The 15,888-nt window shown below is 36.9% G+C and overlaps 1 protein-coding gene across 2 annotated transcripts in view; it reads left to right on the top strand.

The window, feature by feature from the left end:
- The window catches only part of MET (MET proto-oncogene, receptor tyrosine kinase), a 112,245-nt gene that overhangs the window by 76,570 nt on the left and 19,787 nt on the right, over positions 1-15,888 (top strand). Inside the window, exons 10-14 of one of the 2 annotated variants that reach the window (XM_043872393.1) lie at positions 510-609; positions 4,155-4,373; positions 11,047-11,193; positions 12,426-12,582; positions 12,777-12,917. In XM_043872393.1, coding sequence (XP_043728328.1) covers positions 510-609; positions 4,155-4,373; positions 11,047-11,193; positions 12,426-12,582; positions 12,777-12,917 — 764 coding nt within the window. The remainder of the gene's footprint in view (positions 1-509; positions 610-4,154; positions 4,374-11,046; positions 11,194-12,425; positions 12,583-12,776; positions 12,918-15,888) is intronic. The other variant, XM_043872394.1, reaches the window with a different exon arrangement.

Raw genomic sequence — 15,888 nt, 5'->3', positions numbered from 1 at the left:
TTCCTCTGTCCATGGAATTTTCCAGGCAAGAATACTGGATTGGGTTGCCATTCCCTTCTCTATGGGATATTCCTGACCCAGGAATTGAATCCAGGTCTCCCCATTGCAGGCAGATTCTTTACTGTCTGAGCCAATACCAGACTCCCTCTAAATCAGTATCTCATTGGACCCATTTCAGTCTGCCTTATTTCTGTTATTTCTATCAGTCTAGCGACAGTAGTTAAATTCGTTTTTCTTTGTATTTTTTTCAGACAGGAAAACATATTTCTTTTGTGTATTTGATGAATAAAAAGAGAAATTCATTCCTTCAGTTCATGAAATAATGAATTTTTAAAATACTTCCAGGTTAAATAAGTTATTTCCAAAGAAAATTTACCACTGAGCTTTCATTTGACTTCAGTTGTGTCTGTAACTTATAGTTACTACATGTGATTTAATTTCATTTCTCTCTTAAAATACTTGATAGAGAAAGAACCTCTTATTGCTGTTTTTCTATTTTATTTTGCCAGTGGTGGGAGTACAATAACAGGTGTTGGGAAAAACCTGAATTCAGTTAGTATCCTAAGGATGGTAATAAATGTGCATGAAGCCGGAAGGAACTTTACAGTGGTAAGTCCTCCACGTGATAGTTGTGCTTAGAGCTCTGCATCTCTGCCTGTTGCCAGCTTTCAGGGTACCAGAGACATTTCAGTTTTGCCTTTAATGTCCGCTGGTTATCTTCCTTGCAGGTAGTCAAATAGGATTTTTTTAACTCAGTGACTAAAAATATCTAGTCTCAGGCTAACATAAAACACACTCACACATAATGTTTAGACACAAATAATGATTATCAACTTGAGGCAGTGTTTTTTAAAGACAGTACAAATGCAAACTACATCATCTCTGTCTTAGTCTGTTCAGGGTTCTATAACAAAAATACCATAGACTGAGTGGCTTACGCAGCAAACATTTATTTTTTCTCACAGTTCTGAAGGTTGGGAAGTCCAAGACCAGGGTGCCAGCAGAGCTTGCTTTCTGGGGAGGGCCCGCTTCCTGGTTTGCAGCTGATTATGGTCTCATTGTATCCTCACATGGAGGGGAAAGAAAGAGGAAGCAAGCTCTCTTGTGTCTCTTCTTATGAGGGCACTAACTCCATCATGAGAACTTCACGCTCGTGACCTGCTTAGCTCCCAAAGGCCCCATTTCCAAATACCGTCATGTGAGGGATTAGGGTTCCAAATATGAATTTGAGGAGGATGCAAACATTCAAACCATAACATTTTCCTATCCCCGTTTTTATAATGCCCCATAGAACATCAACCTTTTTGGTCTAATAAAACCCCTGGGTAAAGCCTTTAATCTTGCCAAAGCATCCATGTCTTCCTACGTGGTACGGTGTTTTCTGTCATATCCCTTCTTAACCATGCCTCTTGTTCTTTTGTTAGCATGTTATCAAATAATGAAAAAGAGCATTAAAATACTTAGGTCCTAGAGTGGGTATGATGTGTAACACTTCTTCACCTTTTTTCTTTTATTTGCAAGGTCTATCAGAATTTAACTGAATTCCTCCTTAAATTGACCTATTTTGTGTTCTGACAGTTTGGGGTCACATTTGAAGTGGCAGTTTTACTTCAGACTATAGGAAGTTTGGAGTTATTTATGAAGATTATATATTTTGTTGTCTTTCTTTGATATAAAATACCCATAATCTAGTCAAACTTGTACGTGTAACATAGAATGAAAGTTTCTAAGTGCCCCCTCTCAGGCCGGGTCTTGATTGGGGAGGTAATAGATTGAATTACAGCACTTCCTTTTAGGTTCCCATCCAATATTTCTTGAAGGCTAAGGCCACAGTGTGCTTTAATTACAAAAACCAATTTGGGGCTAAAAATGTCAAGCCAAATCACCAAATAATAAGGTCAATTCAAATGAGATTTTTCTTGACCTTCTCAATCAGCCACATTGCATCACCTCTAAAGAGTATTATTAGATTGTTATAATATTCCTGAGAGATTATACTCTAGGGAGTCCCCATATGAAGTAGAGAGCTTTGAAACCAATCCCTGCACATGGCCACAAACAAAGTTAGAATACCACCACTATTAATTTAAAGGACATCAGTTCTCCACAACCAAGCATAGCAATTTTTTATTAACCAATAAAAATAACAGTAACCCCCTTTGGTGTTGGCATGCGACTTTTTAAAGTCGAAGTCTGATAAATTATTAGTTTATCTAATTTACACTGAGCTTACGTTATTAAAACCATGACTAAGATTTCTTCTCTCTGCCTCACCAGCATTATGATGACACCTGACATCATTCATTCATTTGTAATCATGTAGTTTTTAAAAACCTCCTAGGTGTGACAAAGAAGATTGAAACAACAGTAGAAGATTAGAATCTTATCTGTTTGCATATCTGGAAATGTAAACTTTGTCATTTTAGCCACAAAGATATTAGTACAATAGAACAATGGATTCAATTTGGACAGGAATGAAAAATTCAGTGGGTCTATTTGACTATTGTTTGCAAAAAAATCTCATAAAGAGACCTGTGTTCTTTCTATATTCCCTGCTTCTTGTAGAATTTGAAGCTGACCATGATGAATTGAAGTCATTCATTATTTAACAGATAAAAACTCTTGGTCAGGTCTGATTTAGATTTACTGATCCAGCCAGAGTAAATTTCCAGTCTAACAAATTCAGATCTTTTAAAATAAAAATATTGATCACCTTCTTAACAAAATGCGTATTAATTTGCTAACATACATTATGCCCCAGAAGCCAGAAGTTTGTTGATTTTCAAATTTCTTGTTACATAGAAAATTACTGTAATAGCAGTAAAGTTGTTCATTTCCTTTTTTCAAGATCATAGGATAGCTTTTAGCATTATAATATGGATTGGATACAAAACTAAATAATATTTTATTCATATTATGTCTATATCATTTTTCTTTATCTGCATATAGGACACATTTTTCAATATAGGACAATTTTAAAATTATTTTTAAAAGAAAATATCAAATATCCAATTTTGTTTGTGCTTTTTCTGTATATCCTGAGTATTTTTCTATTGTGGACATAAGTAATTGTTTTATCTCCAACTCTACTTGTCAAAGAAAAGGAAATCTAAGGGATGTTGTTGCTTGTTTGTCTTTTCCTTGGGGGGAAAAATGCAACCATTTAACCTTAAATGCACCACTTTGTGTTGCTGGTTTCGTCTAAGCACAATCAAGAGGAAACCACATTTTCCAAACTTCTTAAATCAGAATTACAAAGGGGAAAATTTTTAATGAAAGATGAAAGGACATGAAATAATAATAGCAGAACGTTTGTAAAATAGGATAGGAAAAGTTTGACCAGTGTAGGATACAGAGTGAACAAGAAGCCACACAGCATGGGAGTCATGTGAATTTTAGAGCCAGTGGTCTAGGATTTATGTTCTTTACTTTGCTACTCAGAGCTTTGTGACCTGGTCTGATGATATCAGCCTCAAAAAGCTCTAGCACCTACCTCATAGGATTATTGTGAGAATTAAATGACACCAGCCTTGTAAAGTATTTTGCACAGAACCTGGCACTCAGTAATTGATAGCTTAAAACACACTAATAAGATGATCTTACTACATAATTAATTATAGTGTGAACCATATGGTGCTTGGCAGTTGACAAAGCACTTTACCTTGTAGTATTCCACACTGTGAATAACATTTTAATGTTAATTTCTAAATGAGGCAACTGAGTTTCCAAGTAAGGGCTTTGCCTTAATTCTTAAAGCTTGGTGTAAAGCTAAGATGCGAACAGGACTTTAATTGCACAAAGTTCAGCTTCCCACTCTGCAATAGCTGTTTCATAAGCAGCCACCCTCCTGGTGACTGTGCTATCTTCTTAAGGAAGATAAAGTGACAGAGGAAAGAGACAGCTTCAGATTAGAATAGCATACATCTTCCCAGCAAGTGAAGCTTTGTAGCTCCTTTAAGGCTGGGTTGTTTAGATAATCTTAAATCCGTCAAGTTTCCAGAAATGTGTTCTTCAACATTAGTGAGTTAAATGGAGTTTTTTTTCATATAGTGTATATTTTCAATTGATTGTCTGAAACAGTGAAATGTGAAAGTTGCTATTGATGCTGTCAAGCTGTGTTCTGTTTACAGTGAATAATTGGTGTCTTACTGTAGGCATGTCAACATCGCTCTAATTCAGAGATAATCTGCTGTACAACTCCTTCACTACAACAGCTGAACCTACAACTCCCCCTGAAAACCAAAGCCTTTTTCATGTTAGATGGGATCCATTCCAAATACTTTGATCTCATTTATGTACATAATCCTGTGTTTAAGCCTTTTGAAAAGCCAGTGATGATCTCAATAGGCAATGAAAATGTACTGGAAATAAAGGTAAGAAATGCTTAAGATGCTCTCTTAAATCATCAACTTGCACTTAATTGACTTCATAGCTATGTGAATAAAATTGTTGTGCTTGGTCATTATCTTATATTACATTAGCAAATATCTAAGTTCTGAAAAGCACATCTTTTGACATAGGACTAAAAGGTATGCATAATCATGGACTGCTTTTTAATGAAGCATTTAAAAATTCTTTCTTAATGTATATAATAAAGAGTAGTAAATGTAGGACACAAATCCCTTAAGTAAGTTGCCTGTGATTTATTCTTCTGCCGATGTTACTTACATATTTCCCTGGACACCTAAATGTGCTCATTACAAGATAAAAGGTAGGAGTCTAAAAGTAAAGACATCAGTTGTAGTTCTGTACTTCCTTCTAATACTTGGACTTTTGTATCTGGGTGTGGTCATCTCCAAGCTGATTTACAAATGGAGCTGAATTTCCTCTAGCTCAGGAATATATTAGCCTCTAAATATAATTTAATTGGATAATAACAAATCACCTTTTCTAAACCAGCCTGTTGCAAACAAAGAATACCAAAACCCCAGAGAGGTTACATGGTTTGACAAGTGATCAGACTGAGGCAGAACGAAGACTAGAATACAACTCTTTTATGTTGCTTCAGTCCTTTTTACCTCAAATAGTAATAAAAGGGGCAAAATGATCAAAACTTTAATTATCTATAGTCCCAGTCTCTAGAAACAGCAAAATATTTATATTTCAACATGATGTTTTTAGACATGCAGTATTTTCCTCCAGGAGATAGCCTGAATGCAAATATGAACAAACACAAAGTAATAGCGTAGTCCTTGTTTAGATGTAATATAAATTCCCATAGATCATCTCCATGTAGGTAAGAGTATGTTTTTACTAAAATTATTCTGCTTTTTCAACAAGACTTTGTCTACAGCCAAACCCATGTACACATTCACACTCATACAAGTTTACTAACCTCCCAATTGTGTTTTGCACAATAATTAAGCAAGCCCAGCATGAAATTAAATGGAAGCCTGCTTCAGTGAACAGCATGTTTACCATAGCAAAGTTCTTTCATCTGCTTCTTTAATTAGTTTTAGAAAGGGAGAAAGAGCTTTTATCACTTTTTTTTTCAATAAAATTAATCTAGTATGACCTTTTGCTTTCAACAATTACTGTGTTTGCCATTTCAAAGATTCCATTTGATTTTCTTGATGAAAACAAAGGTTTATTTGCAAATACTTCTACACCCAGATAAATTCTATTTTTCTGTTCCTGTATCTGTCATGGAAGGATTAGAGAATAATGGTTCTTTATCTACCCTTTCTAATAGTCTTACAAGGAGGAGAAAACTCCTTTTTCTATAAATTACATACCCATTATTCAATGTCCTACAAAATTGCTGGACCAAGAAAAATATGATTTGACATCATCCTCAGCCTTTAATGCTGTTCCCAACCTGGCCAAGAGGTCTCTGGGAATAGACACAAGAGACTTTCTTTTCTTGTCTATGTACAGAATGACTCTTTTCTCTAACAAAGGTCTAGCACCTGTCATGTCACAGAGTGGCAATCTGAGGAAAATAGGAACAGTTTAGGGGGACTATTTTGAGAGTGTCATGATTCAGTCATCTCCCATATTCCATTTTATGTATGTGTAAGAGGAAATCTAAGCTATACGAGAATCTTTGTGTCACAGCAGTTTAACCCTTTATCAGTTTCTAAAGTTGACCATATTAAAACCTCTGCCTCTCTGAAATAAGGAACATAAAGCAAGAGAAGAGAAAAGGCCTCTTCTGGACAAGCAGTGAACTGTTTTTAGCAAAAGAAAGGGTGCTATTTTATTTCATATTGTGCATGTTCAATTACCATTCAAAACATGAATGTGAAATATATTTGTGTTCCATCAGTGAAAGTACTATGGAGAGAATTGTGTTTAGAGTGAGATTTGCTTCTTTTTGCCAGGAAGAGTTTTGTGCTGCTTAAGCAGCCATGCATATAGAATTGTTTGGCTAAAAAGAGATTGTGATAGTTTCCAGCCCTAGTTGTGAGAATTGCCTTAGTCAGTAGTTGGCCCAGTGATTACACTACGGCCAAGAGGGTCAGCCAAGTTTGGATCAAGAGAACATAATAGAGACTAGGGATCTGTCTTCCTCAGCACGAGTCAGAAACCCCAAATGTGGGCAGTAGTTTGTATCTAAGGCTTAGGCACCAGTGTGGACAGTGGTCATCAGAAGTAGACATCTCTTTGGGAGTACACATGAAGGCACAGTGTTCATGTCAGCAACAGCTCAGGTTTTTGTGAAATTTTAGTTAATACAGTACTTTGACAAATATTGTTTCATTTGAGATTCATGTGGACATATGAGGTTGGGAGGTCAGTGATGATTATCCCCCTTTGCTGCTGCTGCTGCTAAGTCACTTCAGTCGTGTCCCCCTTTATAGATAAGTAAACAGAGGTTTAGAAAGATTAGATAATTTGTCTTGGGTCATTGGGTCATGTAGGGAGCAAACAGTATAACTTGGGCTCACAATCAAATTTCTTGATTCCATATTTGGTCTTCTTTCTACTACATTACAAAGCTTTGCATATTAACTTTCATTTAATATATACCAAAATACCTTTCATAATAGGGAAATTTTCTATCATGTGATATGTAGATGTGCATGCAATTCTTTAAGTAAAATAGCTCTAAACTCTTTACAAATACCTGAAAGTCAATTCTGATGAAAAGAAACCCTATATTTCCTAATTATCCTATTATATGACTTTTTATTCATATTTTGTGGAAACTAGAGAAGCACAGTATTTAATGCTGGAACTAGAACTGCCTGACACTGCCCTGGGGCTTTATCATATTCTCAAGCATATTGATATACATGGTAACAGAGATGCTTCAGAAATTCAGTTTAGATAAGTTGGTTAAAACATGAAAAAGAGCAGGAAGAACAGCTAAGTCAAGGAACAGGAACTTGGGCCATGATACTAGGAAGGAGCCTAATAACAAAGCTCAGAGCACGCTCAGATGGAGGTCTGTGTCAGTGTCTTGGCATTAGAAGGGAGAGTCATTCTATGCTAACTCAGTCTACTTCCTGCCCAGAGCCACCAGAATTTGTCTTCCTCCCACTTCTGGCTGATGTACCTGGAATTACAGGCCCAAACCCATTCACAACCACTGTGAGGTCAGTTCTGTCTATAACAGGGTAGAAATGAAGGGCTCTTTTCTTAGAAGTCATTTGGCCCAGTGTCAAGACCTATTCTTATTGATGGAACTCGTAAGTTGACACTTAACCCTTGAACAATATAGGTTGAACTGCACAGGTCCAACTTACAGGCAGGTTTTTTTTTTTTTCAATAAATACATACTACAGTCCTATGTAATCCAGCATTGATTGAATGCATGGTTTCAGAACCTCAGATACAGAGGGCTGACTGTGAAATTACATGTGGATTTTCAAATACACAGGGGTCAGCACCCCTAACCCCTATGTTATTCAGGGGTCAACTGTTTTTCTTTGTGCTATACACTTTAATATGCATTCTGGGGTAGGGGGAGCCATTTTCCAGGGCTCATAGACAGCACCTGGGGTATTCTACTGACCTATGTAGCCAGTGAAGAAGCCAGTTTAATTTTGGTTCCCCCAGTTTTTCTCAAATGTCCTGGGAACTTTTCTTCCCAAATGCCTGTTAATGTCCTGCACACTTAGTTTTGAAGCTTTCCATCAAGGTTCTTTGCCCTAGTTCCCCACCTGAGGAGGCTCATATTCTCTCAGTAAAGTATAAATGTCCCTGTACCACCCCCTCACTGATTTTCCTCCTGCCCACCCCCCTGAACCATGGCTGAGTCCTATTGCCATCCCCCTGCATGGCCTTAGCTGACTTGCCCAGACTCCACATTGTGGCCACCTGGACTCATGAAAACTTGTAAGGTCCCTTGTGTAATGATACTATTTTTCAAATCCTGCTTTTACTCCTATCTGCTTTGTTCTGTAACCAGCTCAGATACGGGTTCCCAGGCCTGAGTCCTAGGTATAAACATGTCATACCTGGCCAGAGTTGCAGAGGAAAGGGCAAGAGACATACTAATATGACATATTGGGAGTAATAGTTTTTTCACTTCAGAAATGTATTCATTTTAACATTGCAGTGAGAAAAAGCAACTCTTACTCATCATTATATTCTCAGTAACTAGTGTTTTGTCATACAGTAGTAGATGGTAAGCAGTGCATGCATGCCAAGTCACTTCAGTTGGGTCTGACTCTTTACAACCCTGTGGACTGTAGCCTAGCAGGCTCCTCTGTCCACGGAATTCTCCAGGCAAGAATACTGGAATGGGTTGCCATTTCCTTCTCCAGGGGATCTTCCTGACCCAGGGATCAAACCCGCATCTCCTGTAGCCCCTGCAGTACAGGCGGATTCTTTACCACAGGGCCACCAGGGAAGCCTAATTTTGTATCAAATAGAATTGATTTGCTTCAAGACCAAGTCTCTTCTTGAACCTTAGTTCTCAATGTGTAAAGCAGTAATGACAATAATCCCTACCTCAGGGAAGTGTCTTTACAGGATAAAATGAGATAATTACAACTCTAGATTGCTCTATGTATATAAAGGGATTGAAGACCAGAAATCTCCTTTTATATTGCTTTATTTAAAAACCTACTGGACTTCCCTGGTGGTCCAGTGGCTAAGACTTTGCATTCCCAATGCAGAAGGCCTAGGTTCAATCCCTGATCAGGGAACTAGATCCCACGTGCTACCACTTAAGAGTTTGAATGCCACAACTAAAGATGTCGCATGCCAGAACTAAGTCTGTGCACAGCCAAATAAATAAATAAAAACGAAAAAACCTTATATATAATGACTGAAAGGTCCGCTAGTTCAATTTTGTTCTACTATTTATATTATACTATTTAATAATAGTTAATACTAAATAATAAAAAGTAAATAAAATTTCTAAACATATACATTTTTTTCCACAGCTTGATAAACCTATGTTTAAATGACAAAAACTAGACTATACCTTCTTTTTTTTCTCCTGATTCAGTCCTGTCTGTTGTATAGTAGTGGACTTCCAGTATCACATTTTTATCTTGGATTGTAGACTTTTAAAATAATCACTATACATACAAAGCTGATATTAATTTCTAACATAAGTCACTAATCTTTGTGCATTTCTTAGTAGGCACAAATAAAAAAGAGTTTCATTGTTCAGCTTTGCCATCTGTTTTTGTTTTGGAGATGCTTTTATGCAACATCCTAGGCAACCCTGAGCCTAAAAGAAGGAGTACTGGAAATGTAGATGCAGTATGTTCATCCCTTCCCCCAGCCTTCATCATTATCTAAGCTGGCAAGACACGTTTTAGTCATTCCCTCATAAATCAAGCCTTCCAGCTCTTTAATCTCTTTCTTTTGTCATTTCCTGAATTCCCTCCAATATGTGGCCCAGGGCCTTACCCCTCCTCAGTCCTAACCAACAAGTTGTCGTTTGAAGCCTCAAGGTGATCTGTTAGATTTATGTGCTTCTGCATTGGCTTGCCCTGTGTGGCTGACCTGGTTCAATGGAGTACACGTACTGCCTCTAGAAGTATCATAAGGGTAGAGTTTGTCTATATCCATTTTTTTAAACTCCAAATTCATGTGAGAAAGAAGAATTTTCTTCTAACTTCTTTTCCTAGGATATCTTACCTAGCACTCTATTGAGACCTATATGAGGCAATGTAAGACTAGTTTGTCAAGTATTAAAGATCATGTAAAATAAAGTGGAAAACAAGGTAGCAGTACTATCATTGTTACTAGCTGCTCTTTGTCCCTCAGAAAAATACAATTATGTTTTGATATCTTTCTCCTCAGACTAATGGCTTTTTAATAAATACTCTAACCATACTCATTAAGTCTTCATATGAGAAATGGTACCTCTGTTTTCATTTCTTTCCCGAGGGTAATTATTGGTTTCTTAAACAAAACAGTGGTATTTTAAATGCCTAATGGTGACTTCATTTAACTAAATATGTCAAATTGAATAATGTTTTTAAAGTCCTTATGTAACTATATAATTGTTCAAAATAATATAATCATGCTGTCATCATAATGAGGGTCTTAGGGCATCTTACAGGAATGTCTTTAAAAATGGATTCGTTTTTGTATAGGATTCAACTGTGCAAGAAGGATGAAAAGAAACTGCCCAACTCAAACACCAAAGAAATGCATTGGCTTTTAGATCCATACATCAAAATCTCTGGAGATGGGACCTGGGCATCAGTATTTTATATAAAGCTCTCAGTGTGATTCTAAAAGTGAAGCCCAAGCTAAGTGTCTCTGCATTAGGCAGCTCAAAGTAAATCTCTAAATTATTTCCCTTTTGCCAACTATCAGTACTCCCCGAAAACATTATTAAGTTGATTACGAAAAAGACATCATTTGACATAAGGGTGTGAGTCAAGAATCTCTCCTTTTCTCTAAAATCCAATTTGATGGAAAAGCTAGATCCTGATTCCTGACTAATTAGTACCCTGAAATGGTCACTTTGTGTTTCAACCATCCAAATCCCCATGAAAATGAGTGTCAGATAATCATGTGCCTTGATAAACAACATGGCCTGTGTTTGCAGTGTATTTATATTCCTTCATAATTGTTTGCATTCCTTCAAAATTGTGAAGTGTTAACAACCTCCTTTTTTTTTCCTTCCAGGGAAATGATATTGACCCTGAAGCAGTTAAAGGGGAAGTGTTAAAAGTTGGAAATAAGAGCTGTGAAAATATACACTCACATTCTGAAGCTGTTTTATGTACGGTCCCCAATGACCTGCTGAAATTGAACAGCGAACTAAATATAGAGGTGGGATTCCTGCTTTCCTCTCATGATGTTAATAAAGATGCCAGTGTAATTATGTCACTTGCAGGCTTAAAATAAATCATTAAAGCTCATTTGTGTGTAGGCTTTAGCTCATCAGTTCACCTTGATTCTTAGTTGTTATTTTAGAAATAGTAATGTTTTTGTTGCACTGTCTCCTTCCCAAGCTTCAGAGGGTAGGTCTCAAAATTCCTTGCTGGCTACATTCTTCTCCATCATGCCACACTCTTGCTGAAATTTGCTGTAATCCTCAGGAGGGATAAGGACACATTCAGTGGTGTCTTTTCCCACCTCTCACCACCCTAGGAGGCCAGAGCCAACACAGTACTGCCAGCCACAGTGATCTCAAATGCATAGTCCCATAAATAAAAGAATGTGTATGCACTGGATGAACTGAAGAAACTATTTTATAGTAACCTTTTTCATATAAACAGCTATCTTCATTCCTTTAAAAGGCTGAGTAATATTCCACTGTGTAGATATACCACATTTTGTTTATCCAAATATATGTGATTTTTAAAGGGTTCCTGAAGTTTTCAAAAAGTTATGAAATGGGAACATATGAAAAATTTAAAAATAAAAAGCTCAATCATGAGATCAGAGTTTGGAGTTCAAATGGACCATTTGAACTAAATCCTAAAAATGATACCATGTTAGAGCTGGAAGGAGCATCAAAAACTTCTTCTATGTATCAAAACAAAGCAAATAAAAATATTCTGAGATTTTATTATCCCATAATAATAACATAATTATTCACTTCTTATGGGGAGAGTCCTGTGCCCTCTACCCTATCCTCTAGGACAGAATTAATGTTCTGTTGTCTCTGCTTCTTACAATATGTTCGTACTTCTACAGTACATATCATCGTGAACTATAACCATTTATTTTATTTTTTTTTAATCATTTACTTTTGTGTTTGTGTCCCTTTCACACTTTAGTTCCTCATGGTCAGAGACTGATTTTTATCTTTTTATTCCTAGTACCTAGTTATAAGCACAAACAGCTAGGCATCATATAAGTATTTCAGTGATTAGTAGCCCCTAATTATTTGAACACTGAACAAGAATTGAAGAATGTCTTAATACTCTGGAGGCAATTATTCCACTTCTAGAACAGTAATAACCAGGTATTATTTTGAGCCTAGAGAGATGATTCAACTGTGTAGTGTATTTTGTACATATCGTGGTTAATTTCTGACTTTTATTTGTCATTTGTAGTGGAAGCAAGCAATTTCTTCAACTGTTCTTGGAAAAGTGATAGTTCAACCAGATCAGAATTTCACAGGATTGATTGTTGGTGTTGTCTCAATATCAATAATACTCTTACTGTTACTCGGGCTTTTCCTGTGGCTGAAAAAAAGGAAGCAAATTAAAGGTGCATAATTTTTTTTATTGTCTGTTTTAAAGGAGTTGCCATAACAGTACAATCATTACAGTTTATAATTGTCATAGATTCATGTGTGTGGTCTTATGCAATCCATAAAAGCCATGAGTTCTGGTCACCGGGTCAAAGTCTTCTGGGACCCATGATAGCCAAGTCTTTAACGAGGTCTTTCTCTCTCTTTTAAGATCTGGGCAGTGAATTAGTTCGCTATGATGCAAGAGTACACACTCCACATTTGGATAGGCTTGTCAGTGCCCGAAGTGTAAGCCCAACTACAGAAATGGTTTCCAATGAATCTGTAGACTACCGAGCTACTTTTCCAGAAGGTATACTTCAGTTTATTTTTCTGAAAAATACCTATACATACACCTCAGTGGGTTGTGGCAGTGTTGTTTATTTTTGGTTTTGCCTTTATATTTTTATAAAAATATAGAAGAAGTAGTCACCTCTTCTTTGGCCAAAGAAGTATTTAATTTGACATAAAGTTACATAACTCTTATTTTTAAATGAGCTCATATATGAGATTTTTTAGAGTCTTTAAGCTCTATTCTCACAAAAAAGTTCATGTTAAAAACCATTTGAGCAAAGGTAAGCTGTTTATCATCTGAATGCAATGCTAAGAAACTGTGAAGCTCTCTTTAACAACCCAGGAAGAGTTAAGATACAGGACATATTATTGAAACAGAAGTTGGTACTGCTATATTTTTTTTCTACCTGCTGATCCTCAGACATTTAAATTATACCTTTAGCACTCCTTTGAAGGAGTCTCAATGAACTGTTAGCACCCAGTCTTTTATCCACAGCATCCCAGGACTTGAACATATTTTGAGTCTAACCAGTGTGTGCTTACTCGCTCAATCATGTCCGACCCTTTGTGACCCTATGAACTATAGCCTGCCAGACTTCTCTGTCCATGGCATTTCTCAGGCAAGGATATTGGAGTGGGTTGCCATTTCCTTCTCCAGGGATCTTCCCAGGAATCAGACCCAGGTCTCCTGCATTGCAGGGGAATTCTTCACCATCTGAGCCACCAGGAACCTTCAGTTACGCTGTTTAAAAAGGAGAGTTAACGTTAGGCCTAATAATTGTCAGATTAACCACAGTATTTCACATTGTTTTGTTTAAACTCTCCTGGTAAAAGCAGAATGTCTGTATTGTATCTGCTCCATTATCTTTCGAAGTTACAGGACATGAGTCAAGTACAAGCATTTTCCTGGTTGAATATTTACCACTGGACAAAAAAAATGAGTCACAGATCGTTGAGGATACTGCAGAACTTAGAAGTTGCTCATCAAAACAAGTACAAGAGCAATGAGGCACTTAACATTTTAATTTTTTCAACACTTATTGCCTCTTACTTTTTCAAGTTTTATGTTAGTTCTACAGACACCATTAACGTTGTCTTTTCCCATATGACTCCATTCACCTTTAAGAATCCAAGCCCTTAACAACATGGGAAAATCAAATCCAGTTTATAGTTTTGAGATTTAGACCTATTTATTATTTTTTATTCACATTTAATGGCTCTAGTTTGAGATCTTTAAAATTCACTAGTGTCTTTTTGGAAGAAGCATACTTAATCTTCCTTCAGCCTCATTGCTCACCAGTCCTCTGTCATCATTGCTAAGGAACTTGAGTTTCATCCTCTTTGCTACAGTGAACCTACTCCTTGGAGACATGGAAAAGTAAAATAGGCAAAAGAAGGTTACCCAGAGAAGAATGAGGAAACGCACAGCCAATACCTAATGAAGAGGCACTTAGAGAGCTTCTCTGTGTGTGTGTGTGGTGGGGACAGCCTCCTTATGAGTCTTTTCTGCAGACTTAGAATACACTGTGTGTCAAACCAGAATCACACTGATGGTTTGTGCACATGTTTGAACTTAACAGAAAGGTCAGTGCAATTTCTGTGCCAGAGAACTTTTTCTTGTGCCTCATCAAGGATTTCCCTCCATCTCTGCACCTCTGAGAATTTAGAACCCTAATCTTAAGGTGAAAAAGTTTGAGAAGTGAAGGCAGAGGAACTGAGTTTATAGTTTCCATCATCTGGCTCATCTGCATTTCCCCCCTAGGAAAGGTTTGGAAACCCTGACTCTGGAATTAAAGCAACAGACACCCAGCTAGGCTCCTTCCATCCCTCACCCATCCAACATCTCAAGCACTCCCCTAATGTTCTACATCCTTTAAAGAAGGATGTAGAATGCATCTGTCTCATTTCTAGCTAATGATTACTATAACTTACAATTTTCATAACTACAGGTGATCCCAAAGCTCTTTTGGAACCACTGCTGAATTTACTGCTCTGACCAAATTGATGTAGTAACCAAACTGTCCAATGTGGCAAACACTAAACATGTTTAAGTGGGTTTAGAAATAATCAGAAGTACCATCAACTTTCTTTTTATGCTGCTCTCTTAAGTTCTGATTTTCCTGATCATTTGCAAGCAAACAATATTTTTTTTTGGTGCTAATGAGGACCCTCCCCCCACCTAGGCCTCCCTTCGCTGTGTGTTATATACTAATACATTTCAATACCCAACCTAGTTTATTTTCAAGTCAGTTGCTTCCAATATAACACCCTCTCCTTGACGTGTGTGGATTCCCATTGGAAAGGGCAAAGCAACTGGTGCCTTCTCTATGTGACATTAAGAAATGTGCTCTCAGCCCCGCAGTTTCCTACCTAGTGAAAGGGAACCTTGCCTAAGACTCGTTATAAATATCAACTTACAAGGAATGCTGATCTGATCCCTTTCCAAGTGCCCTCAGCTAAGCAAAGAGGATGGCACCCTAACCTGGTCCTTAGCTGCTCCCTCTAAACAGTGATACTAGGTCTGCTGCCGCCACCACCGGATGGAAAGCTCTGGGAAAGTTTTCGTTTCTAAAAGTTTAACCATTACATATTTCTAGTTGTTTGTATGTATGTGTGTGTGTGTGTATATATATATAGAGAGAGGGGAGAGAGAGAGAGGGAGGGAGAGAGAGATAAAGGTATATAATATTTCATTATACATATTTTTCTTTGACCAGGAATCCTCATACATTTTGAGCAATACCAATAAATTCCATTAATAAACAGTAGTCTCTCAAAAGCCTTCTTTTTTCCTTTTCTTATAGTTCAGTTGAATTTTTGTGGGACAAGGCAGTTGCTTGACTACTTTTGCCACTTTTCATTCTTACAAGTATAGTATGTTAAAAAACAAACCTCAAGCTTGATGTTTGCTATATAAAAGAGAAATGTCTAAGGAAATGAAAAGGAAAAAAACAAACTTTCAAAGTTACTCCTTAATGTAAGGAAATCAA

This window comes from Cervus elaphus, chromosome 18, assembly GCF_910594005.1.
Source record: "Cervus elaphus chromosome 18, mCerEla1.1, whole genome shotgun sequence".
Classification (NCBI taxonomy): Eukaryota; Metazoa; Chordata; class Mammalia; order Artiodactyla; family Cervidae; genus Cervus; species Cervus elaphus.
This window is presented reverse-complemented; position numbering and strand designations above follow the sequence as displayed.